Genomic DNA, 25,849 nt, shown 5'->3' with positions numbered 1-25,849 from the left:
ATGTTATGAGATAAAAGAAAGATATTAGAATGAGTATACATTTAAGTGGCCACATTGTTAAAGATACACTCAGTAAGGGCCTTGAAGAATTAAAGGAAATGTGGGAACATCTTGTGTGTGGGCAGGGTTTATTCCTTTTCCATACCTTTACCCCTTTTTCCTTCCTCACACAGTCACCTTTGCTGCTGCTGAGAACGGTTGCATTTGAGCTCCAGCCAAGTACTTTGGGCTGCCAGACCCTATTTGGCAGCATTTTTGTTGCCAGTAGATGCAACCGGTGTTCCAGGTTCTTGTCCCGTCCCAGAAAGAATTCAGAGACAAAACGCAGTGGTTAAAAAAGTAAAGTGAGGATTTATTAAAGGATGGATAGTACACTCTCAGAGGAGAGCGGGCAGGCTCAGGTGAGTGGCTGCCTTGAGTTTCTTTGGCAAGTTAGCTACATAGGGTGTAAAAATGAATGGGCAGAATATTCCTTGGGGAGGGAAGGGTTTGGGGTCGTGTCGTATTCCCTGATTATCATCCCAACTCCACCTTCCCAAAGGGAGGAGAGATTTTTGTCCTAATTTAGTCTGGATCAGAAGTGTCATGGTGTCGATGCATGATGGGTACTTCTGATCTGCAAGGCTAATTTTATTGAAATGAGGGCATGATGAGCAAAAGGTTACATTCGGACACTGGAAATTCCTGCTTTTTCTCACCTTTCTTTGTTGTCTCCAGGCCACTCATCACCCCAAAAGGTGTGATCACTTATCAGCCCAAAGGTTCCTGCTTTTCTTTCTCTGCCCGGGGAACCCTGGTGCTCACAAGATGTGTGGTTTCCTGCATTTGCCCTGTGCCCCTCCTTTCTCTGCGCATATCTATCTGCCTGCTCTAACATTTTTGTGACGTTTTCCGCCTAAATATGAATCCAAATAGATCTCGGATTCAAAAGAAAATTTAACGAGTTCATCAAGCTAGACACTTTTAAAAGACCAATTATATCTTAAAGCACACTTTCAATTTTTGAAATGTTCTAGATTAACAGAGAAGCACAAAGACACGACCGAGAGTTCTCATAAATCCCTCGCCCAGTTGTCCCTATTGTGAACACCTTAATTGCTATGGAATCAAATGTTGATTCTTTAGTACAACTAATATTAATATTAAATTCTATACTGTATTCAGATTTCACTCATTTTTTCCCCCTAATGTCCTTTTCCTCATTCAGAATCCCTTTCAGGACATCACATTGTATTTAGTCTGTATATCTCCTTGGGCTCCTCTAAGCTGTGAGCATTATTCAGACTGCTTGTAATGGCCTCGACAGTTGGGAGGAGCACTGAATGATTTGGTAGTATACCCCGCTATTTCTCTTTGTCAGATGTTTTTCTTACGATTAGGCTAAGGTTATAGGTTTTGGGGAAGAACACTGCAGAGAGAAAGTGCGTAATGTCTACATGACTCATCACTGGTGAAGTTAATCTTGGTCCCTTGGCCGTGTGGTGTTTGCCAGGTGTCCCTACTGTAAAGCTACTTCCCGCCCTATTTGATACCATATTCTTTGGGAGCAAGTCACTAAATACAATGTATATTCAAGGTAGGAGGGAAGTTAATCTCCACCTTCTTGAGGGATGAAGTGTCTACATAAATTATTTGGAATTCTCCTGCATGGGAGCTTGTTTTTTTCTTCATTATGTTACTGACCACTATTCTTGGCCTCTAATCGATAAAGATTATTAAGAGATCAGAGAGAAATTCAGACAAGGCTTTATTGATACTTGTGTTGCAGCAGGAGGAAGGAAAAACAAGTAATATGTTCACTTGCTTGACCCTTGGAGGGGAGCAAACCGGTCCCTTAAACGGGGTGAGGGTAGACGCATCTCCAGGGGTAGGTGGGGCCAGAGGGGTGGCTTAGATAGTCTGCCAACCTCCATGGTGGTACTGCATGCAGGGATCATGGCCAGTACCCTGCTTTTGCTCCCGAGACCTCAGAAGTGGCAGTTGGTTTTTTTTTTTTTTAAGTCCCTTATTTTTCCTTTGTGTTTTGATGCTGGGTACCACGGCAAGCATTGCAACTCAGCGTCCCAGGTCCCAGCCTGCCTCAATTTCTTTCTTCCTTCATTCCTCCCTCCCTTTTTCCTTTCTCCCTTCCTCTCCTCCCTCCCTCCCTCCTTCCTTTCCTTCCCTTCCCTTTCCTTTCCTTCCTTCTTTCCTCTTTATTTTCCACTCATTGTTTATATCAGAATGGACTCATGGATTTTATATTTTGGAAAAAACGAATCAGATTTTTACTCTCTCTTCTCTCCAAAAAGCCACAAGTAGTGTGTACAGTCTTCGACTACCCTTTTTTAATTTTAATTTTGAGAGAGAGTTTTACATGCAGTTATGAGAAATAATACAGACCAATTCCACTGTGCTTCAGACACTTTTCCCCAGTAACAATCAGGAATTAATGCAGTCCAAGTACCGTATTTATACTTCAGCAGTTTTTTATCCACCCATTTCTGTGTATTTATATCTATGCATTTTTTTCACCTTTGTAAATTTGTGTAACGACCAGCACAGTCAAGATACAGAAGGATCCCATCACAGGGGTGCCTCATTCTACCCTTTGATGCTCACGGCCATCTCATTTTCTCCCCATTCCTTAACCCCTGACAGCCACTAATCGGTTCTCCGTCTTTATAGTTTTGTTATTTCAAGAATGATATATACATAGAATAATGCATCATGTGACAGACTCCTTGATACTAGCTTTATTTCGCTCAGTAGAATTCCCTTAAGGTCTACTCAAGATGTATAGTGTACTAGTCACTTACTTATTATTTTCTTTTGCTAAGTAATGGTCTATAGTGTGAACGTGTCATAGTTTGCTTAAATATTCACCTGTTGCAGGATATTTAGGTTGTTTCCAGTTTTGGCCGTTTGGACAAGGTTGTTGTGGATATGGGTAGCTTTTTGCGTATGCATAAGTTTTCGTTCTCTGGGATATGTGCCCAGGAGTACAATTACTGGATCATATTTCCAGAATGCCTGCTTATATTCCCAAGAAAAATATATGAGACATCTGATATTCCTACATCCTTTTCAGCAGGTGATGTCACTACGTTTCCTTTTAGTCATTCTAACAGGGGTGCAGTGACATCTCATGGTTTTGGTTTGCACTTCTCTTAACGGCTAATCATGGCTTTTCAGGGGCTTATTTGCCATCTGTGCATCTTCTTCAGTGAGATGTCCATTCATGTCTTTCCCCCATTTTCGAATTAGATTATTACTATTGAATTTTGAAAGCCTATTATATGTTATAAGTAAAGACCTTTGTCAGATATGTAGTTTATACATGTTTCCTCTCATTCTGTAACTTTGACCCTCTTGAAAAGGTCTTTTTTTATTGTGTGGTAAGAACACATAACATCTTCTCACAATTTTTAATTGCAAATATTGTTAACTATAGGGACAATGTTGTACAACAGACGCCTAATTTATCTTGTGTAACTAAAAATTTGAGCATGTCGAAGAGCAACACCCCGTATTCCCTTCTCCCTAGCCACTGATTACCACCACTCTGCTGTTTCTCTACATTTGACAGTTTTGTAATTTATAGTTTATAATGCATGTAAGTGGGATCATATAGTATTTATCCTCCTGTCACTGGTTTATTTCACTTAACACAATGTTCTCCGCGTTCACACATGCTATCGCATATGGAAGAATTTCTTCTTACTTAAAGCTGAATAATATTCCATCGTATATACTGTGTACCATATTTTCTATATCTTTTCAACTGCCAATGGACATTTAGCTTGTTTCCAACTCTTGGCTATTCTGAATAAAGCCAGGTCCCATAATCATGGGAATGCATATATCTCTTCAAGACCCTCATGTCAATTCTTTTGAATAATCCCAGAAATAGGGTTGCTGATCATATAGTAGCTCTATTTTTAATTTTTTGAGAAGCTTCCATACTGTTTTGTATAGCAGTTGCTCCATTCTGCATTCTGCTAGGATTTTAGTTTATCCACATCGTCACCAGGATTTGTTATTTTCTGTTGTTTGTTGCTTTGGATAGTGGCCAGCTTAACAAGTATGTGGTGGTGTCTCATTGTGGTTTTTATTTGCATTTCCCTGATAATTAGTGATGTGGAGCATCTTTTCATATACATGTTAGTCTATCTTCTTGGAGAACTGTCTATTCAGTCCTTTGATCATTTTTAAATTGGGTTATTTGTGGTGGGTTTTTTTTTTGCTATTGATTGTTAATATGCCTTATATATTTTGGATATTAATTTCATTATATATATATATAAAATTAGAAAATATTTTCTCCTATTTTGTACGTTGCCTTTCACTTCATTGATTGTTTCCTTTCTGTGAATAGAAGTTTTTTTCTGATGCAGTCCTACTTGTCTATTTTCTTCTTGGTTGCCTATTCTTTTGGTGTTATATCCAACAAATCATTGCCAAGACCAGTGTTGTGAAGATTCTCCTTATGTTTTCTTCTAAGGATTTTTAAAACTCAGGACTTACATTTAAGTTTTTAATCCATTTTGAGTTGACTTTCGAGTATAGTGCAAAATAAGGGTCTAATTTCACTTTTCGTCATGTGGACATCCACTTTTCCCTAGACCATTTGTTGAAGAGACTAACCTTTCCCCATTGTCTATTTTTGGAAACTTTGTCAAAAACAAGTCGTCTATATATGTGTGGCATTATTTTTGGCCTCTTCATTCTGTTCCATTTGTCTATGTACTTTAATGCAGGTATCATACTGTTTTAATTTACTGAGATTTACATTATTTTTTAAATTTTATTTTATTGAGTTATAGTCAGTTTACAATGTTGTGTTGATTTCCAGTTTACAATGTTGTGTCAATTTCCAAAAATAGAGCACAATTTTTCAGTCATACATGAACATACATATATTCATTGTCACATTCTTTTTCACCATGAGCTACCACAAGATCTTGTATACATTTCCCTGTGCTGTACAGTATCTTGTTTATCTATTCTATGTATACCTGTCAGTATCCACAAATTTCAAACTCCCAGTTGGTCCCTTCCCACCCCTCTCCCCTCTGGCAACCACAAGTTTGTATTCTATGTCTGTGAGTCTGTTTCTGTTTTGTATTTATGTTCATTTGTCTTTTCCTTTCCTTTTCTTTTTTTTAGATTCCACATATGAGCGATCTCATGTGGTATTTTTCTTTCTCTTTCTGGCTTACTTCACTTAGGATGACATTCTCCAGGTACATCCATGTTGCTGCAAATGGCATTATGTTGTCGGTTTTTATGGCTGAACAGTATTCCATTGTATAAATATACTACAACATCTTTATCCAGTCATCTGTTGATGGACATTATATTTTGAAATCAGGAAATGTGATACTTCCAGCTTTGTTCTTCTGTCTCAAGACTGCTATGGTTATTTTGGATCTTTTGTGGTTCCATATAAATTTTAGGATTTCTTTTTATTTTTGTAAAAAAAAAAAAATCCACTAAGATTATCTTAGAGATTGCACTGAATCTGTAGATCATTTTGGATAGTATAGATATTTTCATAATATTAAATATTTCCAATCCATAAACAGGGATGTTGTTCCATTTGTTTGTGTCTTCCTTAAATTCTTTCATTAATGTTTTACGGTTTTCAGTATATGCCTTTCATCTCCTTGGTTAAGTTTATTCCTATGTATTTTTGATGCTATTATAAATGGGATTGTTAATTTCATTTTTGAATAGTTTGTTGTTAATTATAATAACTGATTTTTTTACTTACATAATGAAAATAAATGTTAACCAATAATCTGTGTTGAAAGAATAAGAAGTCTATGTCTGTTTCTGTTCAAGTTAAATCCATTCTTTTTAAATTTTTATTTTTATTATTTATTGTTTTTATAAAACTTGGAAAGGTTACTTTCTATTTACAATAATTACAAAATATTGGCTATATTCTCCATCTTGTACAATACATCCTTGACCTGAGCTTACACCCAGTAATTTGTACCTCCCACTCTCCAACCCTTGTGTTGTACCTCCCCCCGCCACTGAAAATAACCAGTTTGTTCTCTATATCTGTGAGTCCTCTAATTTTTTGTTTGATTCACTAGTAGTTTGATGTATTTTCAGATTCCACATATAAGTGATATCATACAGTATTTGTTTTTCTCTGTCTGATTTATTTCACTTAGCATAATGCCCTCCAAGTCCATCCATGTTGCTGCAAATGGCAAAATTTGGTTATTTTATACAGCTAAGTAGAATTCCATTGTATATATAGACCACAGATTCTTTATCCATTCATCTGTTGATGGACACTTAGGTTATTTCCATATCTTGGCAATTGTAAATAATGCTGCTATAAACTTTGGGGTGGATGTATCTTTTTGAGTTAGTGTTTTTGATTTCTTCAGATATATACCCCAGGATGGAATTGCTGGGTCATATGGTAGTTCTATTTTTAATTTTTTTGAGAAACCACCATACTGTTTTCCACAGTGGCTGCACCAATTTACATTCCCACCAACATCGTAATAGGGTTCCCTTTTCTTCACATTTTCACCTACATTTGTTATTCATGTTCTTTTTTTTAAAAACATTTTTTATTGATTTATAATTATTTTACAATGTTGTGTCAAATTCCAGTGTAGAGCACAATTTTTCAGTTATACATGAACATATGTATATTCATTGTCACATTTTTTTCTCTGTGAGCTACTGTAAGATCTTGTGTATATTTCCCTGTGCTATACAGTATAATCTTGTTTATCTGTTCAACAATTTTGAAATCCCATCCATCCCTTCCCACCCTCCACCCCTCATGTTCTTTCTGATAATAGCCCTCTGACAAGTGTGAGGTGATATCTCCTTGTGGTTTTGATTTGCATTTCCCTGATGATTAGAAATGGGCCATCTGCATGTCCTCTTTGGGGAAAAAAGAGTATATTCAATTTGTTTGCCCATTTTTAAATCAGGTTGTTCATTTTTTGATGTTGAGTTGTATGAGCTCTTTATATATGTTGGATATTAATCCCTTATCAGTCATATCATTTGGAAATATTTTCTCCCATTCAGTAGGTCGTTTTTTCATTTTGTCAATGATTTCCTTTGCTATGCAACAGCTTTTGACTAATTCAGTTCCATTTGTTTATTTTTACTTTTATTTCCTTTACTTTAGGAGCCAGAGCCAAAAAAATACTACTGTGGCTTATGTCAAAGAGTGTTCTGCCTATGTTTTCTTCTAGGAGTTTTAGAGTACACAGTCTTACATTTAGATCTTTAACTGATTTTGATTTTATTTTTGTATATGGTGTTAGAGAATGTTCTAATTTCATTCTGTTATATGTAGCTATACAGTTTTCCCAGCACCACTCATTGAAGTGACTGTATTTTCTCCATTTTATATTCTTCCCTCCTTTGTTATAGATTAATTGATCATAAACACATGAGTTTATTTTACACTCTGTATTCTCTTCCATTGATATATGTGTCTGTTTCAAACCAGTACCATACTCTTTTGATTACTGTAGCTTTGTAGTATAGTCTAAAGGGAGGGAATATGATTTCTCCAGGTTTGTTCTTTCTCGAGTTTGTTTTGGCTACTTGAGTCTTTTGTGTTTCCATACAAACTTTAGAATTATCTGTTCTAGTTCTGTGAATAATGCCATTAGTATTTTGATGTGGATTGCATAGCATCTGTACATTGCATTAGGTAGTATTGTCATTTTAACAATATTGATTCTTCAGTCCAAAAACATGGTATAACTTTCCAGCTGTTCATGTCATTTTCAATTTCCTTCCTCAGCATCATACAGTTTCTGGAGGACAAGTACTCCTTAGGATAGCTTACACCTAGGTATTTTATTATTTTTGTTGGAATGGTAAATGGGATTGTTTTCGTAATTTCTTTTTCTGATACTTCATTATTAGTGTATAAAACTGCAACTAATTTCTGTATATAAATTTTGTATCCTACAGCTTTACCAAATTCATTGATGAGATATATATATACTACACACACCCCAAAGATGAGGCATACATACATACACACCTACATACATACATACATACATGCTTATATATTTCCAGTGGAAGTGAGATTGTTTTGATAATTTCTTTTTAGATAGCTCATTGTTTTTTTTTTAACATTTTTTATTGATTTATAATCATTTTACAATGTTGTGTCAAATTCCAGTGTTCAGCACAATTTTTCAGTTATTCATGGACATAAGCTCATTGTTAATATATAGAAATGCAAGTAAATTTTGTACATTGACTTTATATTCAGAAACTGTACTGTATTCATTGGTTATTACTCTTTTTGCTGGAGTCTTCAGGCATACACATACATACATACATACATATATATATATATACATACAATCTGAAAAAAAAAAACTGAGTCATTTTGCTGTACATCTGAAACTAACACAATATTGTAAATAAACTATACTTCAATAAAAAAGATTATGTAATCTACCAAAAGATAAAATTTTATTTTTCCTTTTTGATTTGAAAGCCTTTCATTTATTTTTCATGACTGATTTCTCTGGATGGGACTTCCTGTACAATGTTGAGTAGAATTAGTGAGAGTCGAAATTCTTATGTCTTTCCTGATTTTAGAGAAAAGCCTTTAAGCTTTTTTTTGAGTATGAGGTTAGCTGTTGCGTTGTTACGGTCTTTATTTTGTTGCATTGCATTCCTTCTATACTTAGAATATTTTTTACCATGAAAAGCAGTTGAATTTTGTTAAATGACTTTTCTGTACCTGTTGAGATTATCATGATTTTATCCTTCATTCTGTTAGTGTGGTGTAGCAAATCAATAAACATTGATTTTTATGTGTTGAACTATCCTGGTATCCCAGGAATTAATCCCACTTTATAATGCCATATGATTCTTTTAATGTACTGTTGGATTTTGTTTGTTGGTATGTTTTTGATGATTTTTGTATCTATCTTCATCTGAGATATTGGTTATAATTTTTTTTCTTATACCGTCCTCATTCGGCCTTGCTATCAGGATAATGCTGGCCTCACAAAATAAGTTTGGAAGTGTTCCCTTCTTTCACTTTTCAAATAATTTAAGAATTGGTATTAATTCTTTAAATATTTTGTAGAATTCACCCATAAAGCCATCTGCTCATGGGCTTTTTTTGCTTTATTTTGTTTTGTTTTGATTACTGATTCAATCTTTTTATTCATTATTTGTCCGTATTTTCTAATTCTTCATGATTCAGTCTTGGTAGGTTGTATTTTTGTAGGAAATTATCCATTCTTTTCTGGATTTTCCAATATGTTGGCATATAATTGTTCATAGTAGTCTGTTTTGATCATTTGAATTTCTGTTACTTCAGTTGCAATATCTCTTCTTTAATCTCTGCTTTTTTATTTGAGTCCTCTTATATTTTTTTGCACGATTCAACCAGAGATTTTTCAATTTTTATCTTTAAAAGACACAATTTTTGCCATCCTTGATCTTTTATACAGGATTACTAGTCTGTATTTTAGTTATTTTTGTCTCATCTTTATTATTTTGTTACTTTCCTCACCTTTGCTTTTTCTTTTTTTTCTAGTTCTTCAAGGTGAAAATTAGATTGTTTAATATCTTTATTCTTTTAAAAAATTTTTATTAAATTATAGTTGATTTATAGTATTGTGTAAGTTTCTGGTGTACAGCAAAGTGATTCAGCTTTACATATATATACATATTCTTTTTCATATTCTTTCCCATTATGGTTTATCACAGGATAGTGAGTATAGTTCTCTGTGTCATACCGTAACACCCTGTTGCTTATCTGTTATATATAGTATTTTGTATGTGCTAATTCCAAACTTATAATTTGTTCCTCCCTCATCTGCTTTCCACTTTGGTACCCATAAGTTTGTTTTCTGTGTCTGTGAGTCTGATGAGTCTGATTCTGTTTAGTAAATAAGTTCATTTGTGTGATATTTTTATTTCACATATAAGTGATGTCATATGGTATTTGTCTTTCTCTTTCTGGCTTACTTCACTTAATATAACAATCTCCAGGTCCATCCATATTGCAACAAATGGAATTATTTTATTCTTTTTTTATGGCTGCGTAGTATTCCATTGTATGAGTATATCACAGCTTCTTTATCCAGCCATCTGTTGATGGACATTTAGGTTGTTTCCATGTCTTGACTACTATATGTAGTGCTGCTATGGACATTGGGGTGCATGTATCTTTTTGAATTAAGGTTCTCTTCAGATATATGCCAGGAGTGGAATTGCTGGATTATATAGTAAGTCTACTTTTAGTTTTTTGAGGAATCTCCATACTGTTTTCCACAGTGGCTGCACCAAACTACATTCTCACCAACAGTGTAGGAGGGTTCCCTTTTCTCCACAGCCTCTCCAGCATTTATTGTTTGTGGACTTTTGAATGATGGCCATTCTGACTGGTGTGAGGTGATACCTCATTGTAGTTTTGATTTGCATTTCTCTGATAATGATACTGAGCATTTTTTCATGTGCCTATTGGCCATTTGTATGCCCCATTTGATCATGGCTTGTTATCATTTTAGTACTTTGGTGATTTTAGTTTGCTAACATTTTTTGAGGATTTTTTTCCATCTACGTTCATCAGGGGTATTAGCCTATAATTTTCTTTCTTTTTTTTTCTTTTTTGATGTTCATCTTAGTCTAGTTTTGGTATCAGGATAATGCTGGCTTCATAAAATTAATTTGAAAGTGCTTCTTCCTCTTACTATTTTTTGGAATAATTTGAAGACAGGTATTAACTCTTTTTAAAATATTTGGTAGAATCACCTCTGCAGCCATCTGGGCCTGAACTTTTGTTTCTCGGGAATTTTTTGATTACTGATTCAAATTTGTTACTGATTATTGATCTATTCAGGTTTTTATTCAGTCTCAGAAGATTCTATTTCAAGATCTTGATTCAGTCTTCCAGGTTGTCTAATGTGTTGGTATATAATTGTTCATAGTGTCCTCTTCTGATCATTTCTATTTCTGTGGTGTCAACTGTAATTTCTCCTTTTTGATCTCTGGTTTTATTTATTTGGGCTCTCTTTTTCTCTTGGTTTGTCTGGCTAAAGGTTTATTAATTCTATTTACCCTTTAAAATAACCAGCTCTTAGTTTAATTGATTTTTTTTCTCTTGTTTTGTTTGGTTTCTATTTCAATTATTTTTGCTCTGATCTTTATTATTTCCTTCCTTCTACTAATTTGGGGTTTTGTTTGTTCTTTTTTTCTATATTCTTTAAATATATATTTAGACTGTTTATTTGAGATTTTTCTTGTTTCTCAAAGTGGACATACATTGCTCTGAAAAGGGAATTCATTAGGTCTTCTGCTTATCAGCAAGGAACAAAACCCGAGGGAATCCTGGAGGTGACTACAGGCTTGGGGTCCCAAGGGAGACGATATTGTGTATATTTTCCAGTGTCCTGTGGGGGAAAAAGGAGGCTGTTTTCCTTTCGATACTCCTTTGAGAAGTTCTGACAGTTCAGGCAATTGGAAGATTCTGTTAATTAAAGTGAAAAGACAGAAATCCCACAGGGCATCTAAAATGAGGCTCTGAGCCGCTCTTAATTCACCAGCGTGAAGGAGGCTGGCTTCCTGTTATGCAACACCTGACTCAGTCTCCCTGAAACCCGGCTCGTATTTAACCTTCAGTTTATTCTGGAGGCACAAACCGGCCCCAGGGCCAAGCCTGCAAACCAGTAGAAGTGAAGATGCGTTGATCTCTGTCAATATCACATTAGCTGCGTATGTTTTTATTCCTTAGAGGCACAAAGTGTCTCCTTGTGAGAATAGTCACCACCCAGTGAACAACATTCTGAAAACCAACATTTATAAGGAAAAAAAAAAAAAAGATTGGCAGGACTTGAATAGCTTAAAAGGTTATGAACTTGCTACAACAGTCTCCTGAGGTTGGTCATTTTCTTGGCGTTTTTAAAAATCATTATAAGCATCCTGTGATGCATGAAATTCCGGTCATCAGACACAGACAACTGAGTTGGGGCTTGGGGACAGAGGCAGAAATTTGTGAATTGCTGTAATAATAGTCAATCAACCTGTACTTTATTTTCAGCCCCTCTCTAAGTAGCTATACCTTTACAAAAAAGAAAGACTCCTGCCACTTTTGATGTCTGTTAGAGTGTTTTCATAATTAAAGCTCTAAAAAGATATGGACACCGTCTAGTTTATCTTTTTCTCAGGCTATATTTTACTGCATAGCAACAAATGAGTCATGTGAGGTCACCTTGACAGCACAAATATACCTTGGGCCACACTTCTGGTGTTCTCATTACCTGCTCAATGTTCTGGAAATAGAGATGAAAAATAGAACCATGACATGACAAAATAGGGACTCAGGATGTGTCGCATACTTGTGAAAACTTGGGCAAATATCTGAATCTTTCAGCATCAATTGCCTTGTCTGAAAGGTAGAGATAATAATATTATTTTCTTCATAGAGTTGTGGTTTATTCATTTTTCAGTCATTTACTAGCATCTTTGATGTTCCAGGAATAATATTAAATACGGAGTTTATCGAGATAATTGAGATGTGGTCACAGCACTCAGGAAACTTATGGACTAGTGGTGGAGACAGTTGCATAGATAGAAATTAAAACTGAAAAAAGGTGAGAATAATGATTTATTACAAAGGACTGTTTGAAAACTGTTAGCTTCTTTAGAAATATTAAGAAACTAATACTTCCTTACATTATCAGGCGCAATCATTCCTTCCTTCAGCCACCTGTCAAGGCCCCTTATCAACATTTCTGCAGCCTCTCATTTTTTTCCGTCTCACTTCAGTGCTTTGCCCATTTGCACCATCCTCTTTCTGCTCAGCTGACATCACTATCGCTATCTGTGCCATTTCTAACCGACCTGTAGCACATTTCACCTTTCCAGCACCTCAGTTCCCCATCCTCTTGTTCTCAGCACTCAGGTGTCCCTACTCATTGTGGGCCATCGTGAAAGCAGTTTATAAGAAGGAAAACACTCTTGAGCTGCTCTATGGCATTTGACAGGCAGTAGATCCAGTCTGCAGAGCCGCCCATGGACCTGATCTGAAACCTGACTCTGCTCCCTGATAGCTGTATGGGAAATTATATACCTGGCTGTGCCTCTGTTTTGCTTCACCAAAAAATGAAACTAATCCTGACATTATGAACCTATTTCTCAAATTAATATTTGCAGCATCTTTAGGAGGTACTGCTTAATGCTTGGTAAACCAATTCTTGCCATTTGCTTTCTTGGGTCTGTTGTTGCAAAGATTGCATTCTTTGGTGGGAAGTTGGATTGGATGACTTCCACAGTGCCGGTAAATGTCCTATGTCCCACCTCATTCTCTGGTCCCATTAGGTTAGGTCTCCCATGGCACCAGGCTCCAGGAGCCATCTCTACACGATGGAATAGTGAGAAGAATCTCTCTGCATCAGCCCCACCCCTTACTCTGCTTTCCCTCCAGTGGGGATTAAAATGATTCTGGGAGGAACTCAGCTCTGGATGAGGCTCAGGGAAGTGTTCTAAACATGTTTTCCTCCAGAAGCAGCTGGGTGATAAGCATCATAGGATTCTATAGAGAGGACACACAGGCCACTGATGCTCAGGGTAGAAATGTTTGGTATGAGCCCAGTTATTTCTCTCCTCTTCTTCCTTCCTCCTCTTCCTCATCAATTGCCTTATTCACTTATTCTCCATTTCTAACGTGCCTCACCCGCCTGTTTTCCTGTTCCTATGGTATAAAATGACCAACAGGAATTAACCTCAGTGAAAAAGTAGCGACCCAAGAGCAGGGGACTTCTTTTCTGTTTGTTGGTGATAAATGGGCAGTGATTTCAACAACACATTCTAGTTCTAAAGAGTTAGGCAAACTGGAAACGTTGTATCTACTGCTTTTGGAAATAGGATCTTGCTGCGGGATTCCAGGATTTGGTCCAGTTCTAGTGCTAAGCTTGGAAGCAGGTTGACAGTTGGAATTAAGTGGATGAATAATAACTCTCACCCACCTGGAAGATCTGAGTGCGTGTATTTATCTAGCTCAGCACCAACTCCAACTCTCCTCGTGGAAAGCTCTGATTTCTTGATTAAAAGGTACAATTAAGTCATTAAAAAGTAGTAAGATTTTGTCACTGAGCGTTCTGATTCTATAACTTAACATTTTTGTGATTGAGAAAATAGATTCTCTGAATCTAATTCACTATCATTAGAAGAAACACATTTCTCACAAACTATATTTTGATTATGACAAAGAACCATAAAGACAATTTGTTAAAGTGAACATTTAATTAACCAGTTGATTGATTTACATAAATGATACTGAATATTGAGTAGAGAGACCCAGGTCCTGAGAAGCATCCAAAGTGGCCCAGTTTTCATAGTATTAGCATCTATGGTATGTGCTGACAATGCCACAAAAGAATAAAATTGGGCATTATTTCATTGACAATTTTTTTCTCTTCTTTCTCCTTGACTTTTTCTAACTTCTTTTTCCTCCTCCTCCTCATCTTCTTTTACTTCTTTTAACTCCACTTCCACCTCCTTCTCTTTCTCCTCCCAATCCTTGCTCAACTCCTTTTTCCAGAAGTTATTTTAACTCTAGATTTGAATGATCTCTGACAGCAGGCAGACATAACTCCTGAGAACTGAGCTTGTCAAAGTAACCTTTCATTTTTTGATGTTGAGTTGTATGAGCTCTTTATATATGTTGGATGGTAATCCCTTATCGATCATGTCATTTGGAAATATTTTCTCCCATTCAGTAGGTTGTTTTTTCATTTTGTCAATGATTTCCTTTGCTATGCAAAAGCTTTTGACTTTAATTAAGTTCACAAAATAGCAGGGACATAATAATCTTGAAATGTCTACATTCCAACACTTTCTACTACACTCATCCATTTTATGATCCACCCTATTAAATTGTATTGAAAGATTAATATATATATGTTACTTTTCTATTACAAACTGCTGCAATTCAAGGGGAATCAAATATTTAAAAGGGTAGGTAAAATCTGTTATGTACCACTGACGGGACAGATTAACGTGTGCTGCCAAAATTTAGAGGAGGAAGAGACTGCTTTTTGATTTGGCAGGGGATGTAGAGAGTTTTGAGATGACGTCAGTGAGGTGCTGACAAATAGTCAGGAAATTAAATGATGGGAAGGATTTGATACAGGTTGTATTGGAGGGGGATTGGCCTAAACAAAAAGGAAACTATAAGTAAATGCATGGAGATTGACAGCTGTGACATTTCATGAGATTGTGGTTTAAGTTGTTATAAGGGGACAATTTATTATAGTACAAAAAAAAACTGACCTCGTAAATTAGTGACAAATTTGTTGAGCATCTAAATGTCAATATAAACAGCACTGAGCTTAATTCACTCACTTATGGAGAATATCTCAGAAGTTGATCTCGAGAGTAACTTAATAACAGCTATGACTTAAGATGATTATGGCTTGAAGGAAAATGAGATTGAACAGTCAGAAGACGGGGCACTGAAGGCTTAGAATTGAATGAAATAATATGTTTGGAAAAGAGGGAAGAGTCTGAGAGACATTAATACAGCAAGGCCAAGTAAGTAATGAAATATAGAAGGAAAGGAAATCAAAAGTGTTCTCAAGGTTATAAGCCTGCGTGTTTGTGTTAAAGGGAAGGTGATGGCAGAAATAGTCAAATAGTAAGAGATGGATGTTGAGTTCAGTTTGGGCATTGATGAATCAGAAGTGTTGGCAGGGTTATGTGGTGAAGATGTTTAAGAAGTGGTTGGAAACACAGAAATGAGCTTAGAGGAGGCCAGTTTAACATGTGGTTCTGAGAGCTTGATCCTGTGAAATCAGGAGTGAATGAAATCAGTTTCATTCATGCAACCATACTACGTTCTGTAATTAGCAAGACCTCATGCGTGGTTTAATGCTCTGATGTTGCTGTGTTGAAATTTTTATTAATTTTGAACAAAGGGCACTCCATTTTCACTTGTCATGTAAAATATGCAGCAGGTCCTGCCCTTTGGGGGCCACAAAAGATTGACAAAGGAGATAATATAGACAGAGGAGAAGAGGATCTATTTGAGACATTTGGAGAAATGTTCCCACTGGTAAGTCAAAAACCAAAAGGAGACAAAAATATGGAGCCTCATTATGCCAGGAAATTCCAAATAATGGATTTTTAATTCTTGGCCGAGTACTATAACTGTGTAGATATGAAGCAATTTCTAAATAGTGGAATGAAATGATAAGCGTTTAGTATTTTTCAAAAAAATAAGTTTAAGATTAGTAAACCTCATTTTTAAAACCAGATTACTGGTTTATCATAAAAGGATGTGATAAAGGATACAGATGAACATCCAGATGGAAGAGATGTGTGTGGCATGATATGTGAGGAGGGGTGTGGACGTTCCGTGCCCTATTTGAATTTGCCACTCTCCCCAAATCTCCACATGTTCACCAACCCAGAAGCACCTCAAGGTGTTTTAAATATCATTTTCATCTGCTAAGATGTAAAAAGAATGGATAGGAAAAAAGCTCATTGAAAAATAAAGGCTGATAACTGGGCATCAGATTTAACAGATGGCCTGTGTTCTTCTCCTACCACACATCAGCTGCCACAGAGGAGGCTGAGATATGACAAAAAGAAATAACACATCCACCACAGATTTCATCCTCTTGGGCCTCTTCCCTGAGCTCCGACACGCCAGCCTCCTGGTCTACCTCATCCTTCTGGTCTACATTATCGCCCTCACAGGGAACTCTGTCCTCATCTTCCTGATCTGGGTAGATGCCCACCTCCACACTCCTATGTACTTCTTAGCCAGCTCTCCCTCGTCGACTTGCTCCGCAACTCCAGTTCGGTTCCTAAGATGGTCATCAACCATTATTCAGGGCAGCACAGCATCTCTTTCATTGGCTGTGGTGTCCAAACGTTCTTCTGCCTGAGTCTAGGTGGTGCCGAGTGTATCCTTCTAACCCTCACGTCCTATGACCGATTTGTGGCTGTCTGTAACCCGCTGCGCTACACAGTCACCATGACCTCTAAGGTTTGTGTGCTGATGGCTGTGGCCTCATGGGCTGGGGGTGCTCTGAATTCACTCACTCAAACCATCTACACCATGCACTTCCCGGTTTGTGGTCTGACGGAGATAAACCACTTCTTCTGCGAGATGCCAGCCATCCTGAAGCTATCCTGTGAGGACACTTCAGATTATGAGATGGTAGTGTTTGTGGTAAGTATCGTATTTATCCTCATCCCCTTTAGCCTCATAATGGCCTCCTACATTCGAATCTTCCTCACTGTTCTCAGGATGAACTCTCCTGAGGGAAGGAACAAAGCCCTGGCCACGTGCTCGTCTCACCTGATGGTGGTGAGTCTCTACCTGGTGCCAGGTATGGTGGTGTACATGACCCCTGGCTCCTCCCACACCCCAGCACTGGATCAAGGTGTTTCTGTGTTCTATACTATACTTACTTCTATGCTGAACCCCCTTATATACAGCGTGAGGAACAAGGAGGTGGTGCGGGCTCTGAGGAAGGTCTTGAGGAAGAACCTCTTATCCAAGTAGTTTAAGAAATATCACTGCCATAAAAATTAGTTTCAACGTGGCAGTCAAGGCTCCCGGCTTCCATATTTCTTCATCGACGCAGAATTCCTATTTAGGAACACAGATTATTTTAGGCATGGGTCATTGAATCTCCAGTTACCTTATTGTGTTTGAAACGAAATAATTGGGTTCATTATACAACGCATACCACGTAGAAACATTTGGAGAAAAAAGACTTTGGTAGCAAGTAGATGAAAGCATGTATATTCTTTCTTATAATCCACCCACAACAGTGGATGAAGGTTCTTATCACTCTGTTTTCTAGCATCACAGAGACAGAGAAAGCTGGGACTGCTTATTCTAATTTCTGACTGACTATCCGCCTGGTCTGAGAGTAGAACAAAGGAGGAAGACAGGGACATTCACTTTCTCCAGGAAGAACTGTTTTCTCCAGATTAATGATATATCTTTTGACTGAGTGAAACGCACATTCAATACTTTGACAATTATTAAGGAACAATTATCTATTGCCTTTATTTCATACTTTTGTTCAGTCTAATAAAGTTTCACTCTGACCTCATGGTTACACTAGAACTTGTCACAGATGTGCTAGCATACAATGCACACTTAGTCCTCTAAACTCGCCTCCTACTCTCTTTCTCTCCTTTGCTCCACTCCAGCTACAGTGAGCACAAGATGGGTTAAGTGTATATCACCAGCCCACTTCCTCCTCCCCTCTTCCCTTAAACTAGAATGCTTTCCCCTTCACTTCCTTTGGGTACCTATTCAAAAGTCCAGGTTGCCGTATCTAAAATTTTAATCTTCTTCCAATATTTTACATCCCTTTTCCCTGCCAATTTTTTTCTTCTTACTGATTGTTACCATCTGGTACAGCATTGATGTGTTTATTTCTTCATCATATTTATCCCTACCAAAAGTAGACCCCATCAGGGTAGGGATTTTTCCTGTCCTGTTCACTGCTGTAGCCCCAGTCTCTTAAAAGGTTTGATATACAGTACGTAGTATGCATTGTATAAATGTCTATTAAATGAATTAAGGGGTACCTATTGTAGACTCAACAGCTTCCAGATATACTAGAACTTGACTTTAAAAAAGGGTGGATTGTTTCTTTCTTCATTGTAAATGTGCTACCATCCCAGGCAATATGGCATCGTGTGGCAGTTTTTGAACCAAACACAAACTGAAGAGAATTCTTACTGGGCAGATGGCTCCCACTTCCCTCCCCACATTGGCACAGCACAGCATGATGAAGGCATAAATTGGGCAGAACATGCCAATAATCCTCAGGTAAAGGACAGGCATAAATAATATATTTTTGGAGACATGGGCTTCCCATCCCACCCTACTTCCCGTGAGAAAAGGTTGGGGGTGAAGGCGAGGGAGAGAGAAGAGAGACGAGGGCAGTGCGGTGCTTTGTTAGTAGATTGGAGCTCATCACTCTATCAGGATCTTGTGACAATACTTAGGCAAAGCAAAGAAACTGTGTCTTGATACGCTAGGAGAAAATTCTAATGATTCCTCAAGACCCAGAGAGAATGAGTATTAGGAAAAGGGAATGCTAGCTGATATAACAGAGATGCTTCCCAAATGTTAGTTCCTTAATGCAATAAAGGTTTCTATTTTGCTCATGAAAGTCAAATCGATAGAGATTGGTGGGGTATATCGTTCTGCTTTTTGCAGTCACTCAGGGATCCAGGCTGACGGAGGCTCTGTCATCAACATGTGGTTTCTGAGACTGGGCATTAATGTACAGCCAGCAAACAGAGGGCAGGAGTGTCTGAGAGGGTCCTAAGGGCCAGGGAGTGGCAAGCATCATGTCCACCCACAGTCCGAATCTGGTCTTCTGTACAGCACCTCAGAAAGGAAGGCTGAGAAATATCCTCTGGCCGTGTCCCCAGAGGAAAAGCAAGTGGTTTTGGTGGACACTTAGCAAAATGATTGTGTATTATGTCTTGGCACAAGGAGCCAATAATGTAGTCACTGGTTTCAGTAAAACAGTTAAGCAGCAGAATAACACATATACTCTCAGTTATTGAAAGGGAGAAGCTCTAAAAGGGACCAACTCCGCAAAAGCAAGGTACAATCAGAGGGAAATTACATAATTGCTTTTAAAATATTTTTGAAAAATATACAGGCAGCAGCCAGATTGAATCTCAACCAGTTAATTCATTGCCCATGAAAAAATATATTTAAAACTGTTTTCTCACTGTTTGCTACTTCTCAATTCTGCTATCATCTCATAAAAATAATTTTTAAAAGTTGTTTTGTGTTGATAGCATCCCAGTAATACTTTGTTGTATTCATAATGTACTTATCAGCTGAAATAATTGCAAAAATATTCTAATTAGAATCCAAACATCATCGATTTTATGGCTCCCTACAATAGTGATTTTTAGCACATCCTAACCACGTTAAGTGCCAGCTTTAAGTAAGGGAAATAAGAACTAAGATACATTTCTCTACTGAGCAGTTGTTACTATTAAGGATTTACCACTCATAATCATCAAATTAAATACTATATATTGTAGGCATATTTTGTGCCAGGAACTGTGTTAGAAGATTACAAACAAAAGTCCCATAAAGCACATGTAAATCTGGGTTTTATTTTAATGTTGGGATGGGCAGACTTGCAAGTTTAATGTATATTAGGGAGTCAGGCAAGACTTCTCTGGGGAAGATTTTTTTTAAGCTGAAATGTGAAAGATAGGGAGCAACCAAATCAAGTAGACAGAAAATGTATGTCATGATAATAAATAGAATGCAGGGGATTCTAGGCATTGGGAAGGATTTAGAGGATTAAAGTCTGCCATAAAGGCCTATGTGATCATCACTAATAGGAGAGGGAGAGAGTGGTGGCAAATAGATTTGAAGAATCTCTCCCCTTGAGTTCTCCTGAAAAGAGCCTGATACAGGGACTTGGGAGATTGCCTCAGGAAGCAAGAGTGTCAGAGTAAGGAGAACGGCATAGAGAAGCAGGGGGGAATACAGGGTTTTCATATCAAGGCTGTCGATGTGTGTCACTGGAGGACAATTTTGTTGGGATTCCTAAGAAGCATAGAAATTACCTCCCAGAATTATCTAAATGAAGATCAGTAGAAAGAAGAATTTCCCCACTAGTCCCAGTCCCCTTTGGCCAATGGTTGCTCCCAGGAGTAACTTCTGAAGTCGCACCCCAAGTCTAGGACCTACAATTTAACAGAACCTCATTTTGAGAGAATGGGAAGCATAAATTCCACAAGTGATGGAATGATGGCAGGAGGGAGCAATCACCTCTTTGGCTCCTGCACTGATACATTCCAGGTGTTGTGTTAGAGCACCATGGAATAACCCTTGATTCAGTATATGTACCACATCTTGGAGGACAACACCCCATCTGGTTGCCATTCAGCTAGAATCTTAGATGAAGCTTTAAAAGGCATTTCATTGTTCTATCAGGTCAGCAGCTTCCAGATGAAATCGCATATGGTAGGATGAGTGGATCATGTGGTTGGTCATGCACCTACTGCCACACGTCCATCACCATGAAATAGACACCTTTGCTTGAGGCAAAAGTTAATGTAAGATCTGATATTTCTCAGTAAAGTACTGTGCAAACTCTTAAAGAGGTACTGGAGGAGGTACTGCAGAAATAAAAATCAAACACATAAGCATAGATGCCGATTCCATAAGCATCATTGCCTTCTCTGGGGTAGTGCAGCCATGTATCAATTTGCGACAAAATGGCTGATTGGTCATCCTGAGGATTCAGCATTGGCTTCTACTGTTGACAGCATAAATAATCAGCATAGGATTGGCTTTGGCTCAAGGGTATCCATGCTAATGAACCGTGCATGCCTTGCTTCCTTGCATCCTGATCACTCCATTCATGGTCCTGTTATGTAAGCACTAGGTTGGCTGCTAACAAAGACTACTGACGGCTGCTGGATTCAGCAATAGGTCTTCAATGACAATAACTTGATCTAATTGATGTGAACCTCCAATAAATATGTTCCAAATATTTTTAGTAAGAGTGAAAAATAGAATAGGCATGTAAATGTGCCAGAGACTAAAATTTAACTTTCTAACTCCCAGGAAAGACAAAGTCCTTTAATGTGAAGACACTTCAACTTGTGTGAGCTTTCCTAATTAATCAGTAGAGCCCTAAAAATAAATGAATGTGCTTCATAGTTGATTAATTATTAAAGAAGGACATTATATTTGTAGTCTAGAATTTAAGTAATCAATCCTTTAACTGAAATTTGAGGTCAAGTTTTCCTTTATCCCTGATATGATTCTTCCACACTTGAAATAATAGACCAAGGTGGTCAATGTAGAGTCATCCTCCAGCTTTAGAGAAATTCACAGGATGATCATTTATCACCAGCTATCATGTTATCATCTTTTCCCAAAAGAAGGAGTCTACCCATATAATACACCAAAGATAACTCTGATTGGGGGCAGAGTTCTTATATCAGTTATGAGAATTGAACTGGGCCATTTGTTGTTTGATTGCTTACTGAATGTGCATTTTGGATGCTCCATCCTTCTGGAAGCAGGTCCTCTACTGGATCAGTCATTCTGTCCACCTTTTTGATCAGTGTCCATTCGATGATGGGTGACCTATGGTGACACTGATATGAGATATAAAGCTGTGCCCTCTTTATTCCAATCTTAATGGGTCCATTCGTGCTTCATGCCCCTTCCATAGGTTTGCTTGTTCTTGATTACCCAATTATGCTTCTTCAGGCCACTAAACAACTAGTCAAACCACTAACTACTGCTTGTGAGTTCATGTATGTCCTTAACTCAGTCCATTTCTCCCCCCATATGGAGTTAATAAACCTCTGCCCTGAGGAAAGATTTTTCTCACACTAAAAATGGGATCATAGTGTAGTGAAAGCCCCTTTTTTACTAAACCAATGTAATGAGCCAATGCATCAGTGAACTAGGTTCTCATTTTTGCTTCTTCCTTACTTTGATCTTATATGAAGGGGTATGTCTGAGCTTTGGAAGAGGCATTGTTTCAACAAAAGTAGATTTCTTTGAAGACAGAGTAGGCTACCGCTCATGGATATTGCTTATAATCTCAGAATATGATTAAGTCAATTTCTGAATCTTATTTCCATCATATGTTAGGTTGCTGCTACATCTGGTTGACCTCATGATTCAATCCACCTGAAAATAACAGCTCAGAATGGGCAATTCCTGTTGCAAAGTCACTTGTTGTCCCATGGACAAGTGTTCAGTTTCTGACACTAGGTTGTGTTTCAAACAATAAGATATTCTCTGCTGTAGAAGACACGGACCTCTTTAAAATCCTAGGGTTCTGAATTGTGACTCTCCTCCAGTCCTTGTCTAAGGGTCCTTACTCAACATTTCTGTTGACCTCTGTGGAAATAAATGAAGATACCACAAATGAGAGAAAGCAAAGAATATTTATTCAGCTCTTTTACTGCAAGGGAATCAGCCACTGTCACTTGTATTTGGCAGAGAATCAAAGGCAGGCAGAGGATTGGGAAAGCTGTATGGTGCAAAAACAAAAAAAGCAAAATGTCACGCATGCTGTAACGGAGAGTGTTGACTTGAGGACACTGTAAACAGGCTAACTAAAAACAGGGTGTCCTATGTGATTAATTAGGAGATGAGATTTGACTTCTTCCAGTCGGCCTGAGGCTGGAAATGAGCGCAAAAACTGAGGAGACTGATAACTATTAATCAAGTCTTGACTGCTTGGGCCAATTGCTGTTGGGTTATCACTTGATTTCTGGGACTGGTTACTATGGAGTGTAGGTTGGCTTCCTGGGCTGGTTGCTGAAGGAGTTCTATTTGAATATATAGTCTGGCTGTTACCCATTTTTATATTCATCTCTCACCTCTAGCAACATTTGATCTGGTGGGTTATGACACTGCCCTACAGCAAGACTGTGAGTATGGACTACTGTATACTTCCCACATAACAACTGAGTAGTTTTTGATCCTGTTTATTGGTGAGGGTTAAAAAGAACACATTTGCAAGATTAACGGCCACATAACAATACTTAAGACTGTGGTTATTTCTCGCATCAAAAGTATCACATTTGGATGCAACATGTCCGGGAATATCACCAGCCTCCTTATTCTTTTATCCTTGAAAGGGAGAATAAAGTTAAATATAATGTTGTATCACCTTTCAAATTCACAGAACAGTTATTTATAACATATAAAGTGCAAGATAACAAAGACTAGAATTGGCAAACTTTTTTTAAAGGGCCAGATTTTTAATATTTGAGGCTTTTTGTGGACCACAGGGTCTATGTTACAACTAACCGACTCTGCAGGTAAAGAAGCAGCTGTCCCTAATATATAAATTAATGTTAATGTATTCTAATAAATCTTACTTCTGGACACTGAAGTTTGGATTTTATATAATTTTCTTAGCTCATAGGCCACACAGATAGAAGCAGCAAGCCAGATTTGTTGGTAGTTTGCTGACTCCAAATGTAGACGATATAAAGATAAATTGGTGTTGTCTTTGTCCTTAAAAAGGTGCATTATAACAGGGGAGTGTATACAAGTAAATAATGCAATATAACAAGACAGAGATTTTGCTCAAAAATTCAATCAGTAGTGTACGGTATGTTTGTCCCCACAGCTTGTACAAATTAAACACTTATTAATTTATATGCAAATAGTTGACATTGCTAAGATACTACATATTGCATTCTTATTGCATTTTATTAACAAAACAAAATATTACGCTTTTATTTCCAACTCTTTTGAGAGTCACATGTGTGAAGGAGGAGCTGAAAATATTTAGAACAAAGGTTTTTTACTAACATACTTAATTTTTCCAACTTTTTTCTGTAATATATTTGCCTGATTTTTAAATTTTCTTTGATAATTCTCTGTTGTTTTTTTTTTAAAGAATTGAACTGAATATCAAAAAAAGAAAAACACAACTGTCTGTTAATGCTAATTATTTTGCAAATGTATTTGGGTATTTATGGGCAAATATTCACTCCGGGTCAATCGTACTGCTTTAGAAAAAGGAGACTTTCTTCAGATGCTGAGTGTTAGCCTAAAGGTATACAAAAGGAAACATCCTCAAACCAAGTAATGAGTAACCAAGAGAATACACCACATCGACTTGCTGAGGAACATTACAAAGGACTCTATTTTTTTTTTAACCAAATACGTTATATAAAACACAATCTAGATCTTATGGTAGCTCACAGAGAAAAAAATGTGACAATGAATATATATATGTGCATGTATAATTGAAAAATTGTGCTCTACACTGGAATTTGACACAACATTGTAAAATGATTATAAGTCAATAAAAAATGTTTAAAAAAAACCCCCACAATCTAGTAAGACAAATGTTATTATTCCCACATTGACAGACAATATAACAAAAACTCAGAGATTTAAGTTACTTGAATAAAACTTGTAGTTAAAATGTTGGCAAGATGACCTTTTAATTTAGGTCTGTCTGACTGCAAAGTTAATTTTATTTATATTGTGTCAGTATGTTAGAACGAAGTCATATAATGATCAAGCTGCTACAAAAAGAAAATTTTTGTAAGATATATTTTTAAAAAAGAATCATGCACAAATTGGGGGAAGTTTTTTGGGAAAGGTGAATTAAATGTGAAGATATTGCATATTAAACTCTCCTTTTACTTTTGAAGTTTAGTATAGGGCAGATCTCACGTCCCTGATGGCACTTGGTCATTTACTCCGTGGTGTTTCATCTGAAAACACTTGAAAACATCTGAATATTTTCTATGATGAGGAATATTTTTTCATACAATTTAAACTTTTACCAGTTAATTTTTAAGGTTCGCAATTACGGTTGGAGATCAAGGTTAATTAAGGTCTGGGGACTGTGTTCCCCTAAGTCATTCACTGCAAAGGTCTCCAGACCCTTGATGGAAAATTACTGAGCAACCTAACAAGTTAGATCTTAGCGGATATACCAACCAGTATTTAATATACATAGTATTATAGAATCATGGTCACTGGGCTCATTTCTAAAATGTTTGATTCTCCATCAACATCAAGCCAATTGGTTTTATTTTTCTATGCAGAAAAAAAGGTCTAATGCTGCATGGTGAGACAGTGTGCCTAGTCACAGAAAATCTGGAAGTTACCAGCAATTCCAAGAGGCAGAGGTGAACAGAGATAAGCAGAATATAAGGTAGATACCAAACTGGAAAAAACGAACAAACAAATAAAAGAAAACCTAAGTTTCTTGAATTTTGCCTGGCGATGGAAATTTTATAGAGAAACCTAATACTTATTGCTAAGTCTCACAAATGTCAGACTTTGGTTATTGTAAAAGGAAAATAAAAATCTGAC

At 37.1% G+C, this 25,849-nt stretch overlaps 1 protein-coding gene across 1 annotated transcript; it reads left to right on the top strand.

Annotated features, from left to right (window-relative positions):
* Positions 1 to 16,386: 16,386 nt before the first annotated feature.
* Positions 16,387 to 17,530, top strand: LOC105064489 (olfactory receptor 2T27-like). The gene is given in 2 exon segments (XM_010949433.2): positions 16,387 to 16,776; positions 16,779 to 17,530. Coding segments are annotated over 2 exon segments (933 nt in total). The 5' UTR covers positions 16,387 to 16,595.
* Positions 17,531 to 25,849: the final 8,319 nt, after the last annotated feature.

Source organism: Camelus bactrianus, chromosome 3 (assembly GCF_048773025.1).
Source record: "Camelus bactrianus isolate YW-2024 breed Bactrian camel chromosome 3, ASM4877302v1, whole genome shotgun sequence".
Lineage (NCBI taxonomy): Eukaryota > Metazoa > Chordata > Mammalia > Artiodactyla > Camelidae > Camelus > Camelus bactrianus.
This window is presented reverse-complemented; position numbering and strand designations above follow the sequence as displayed.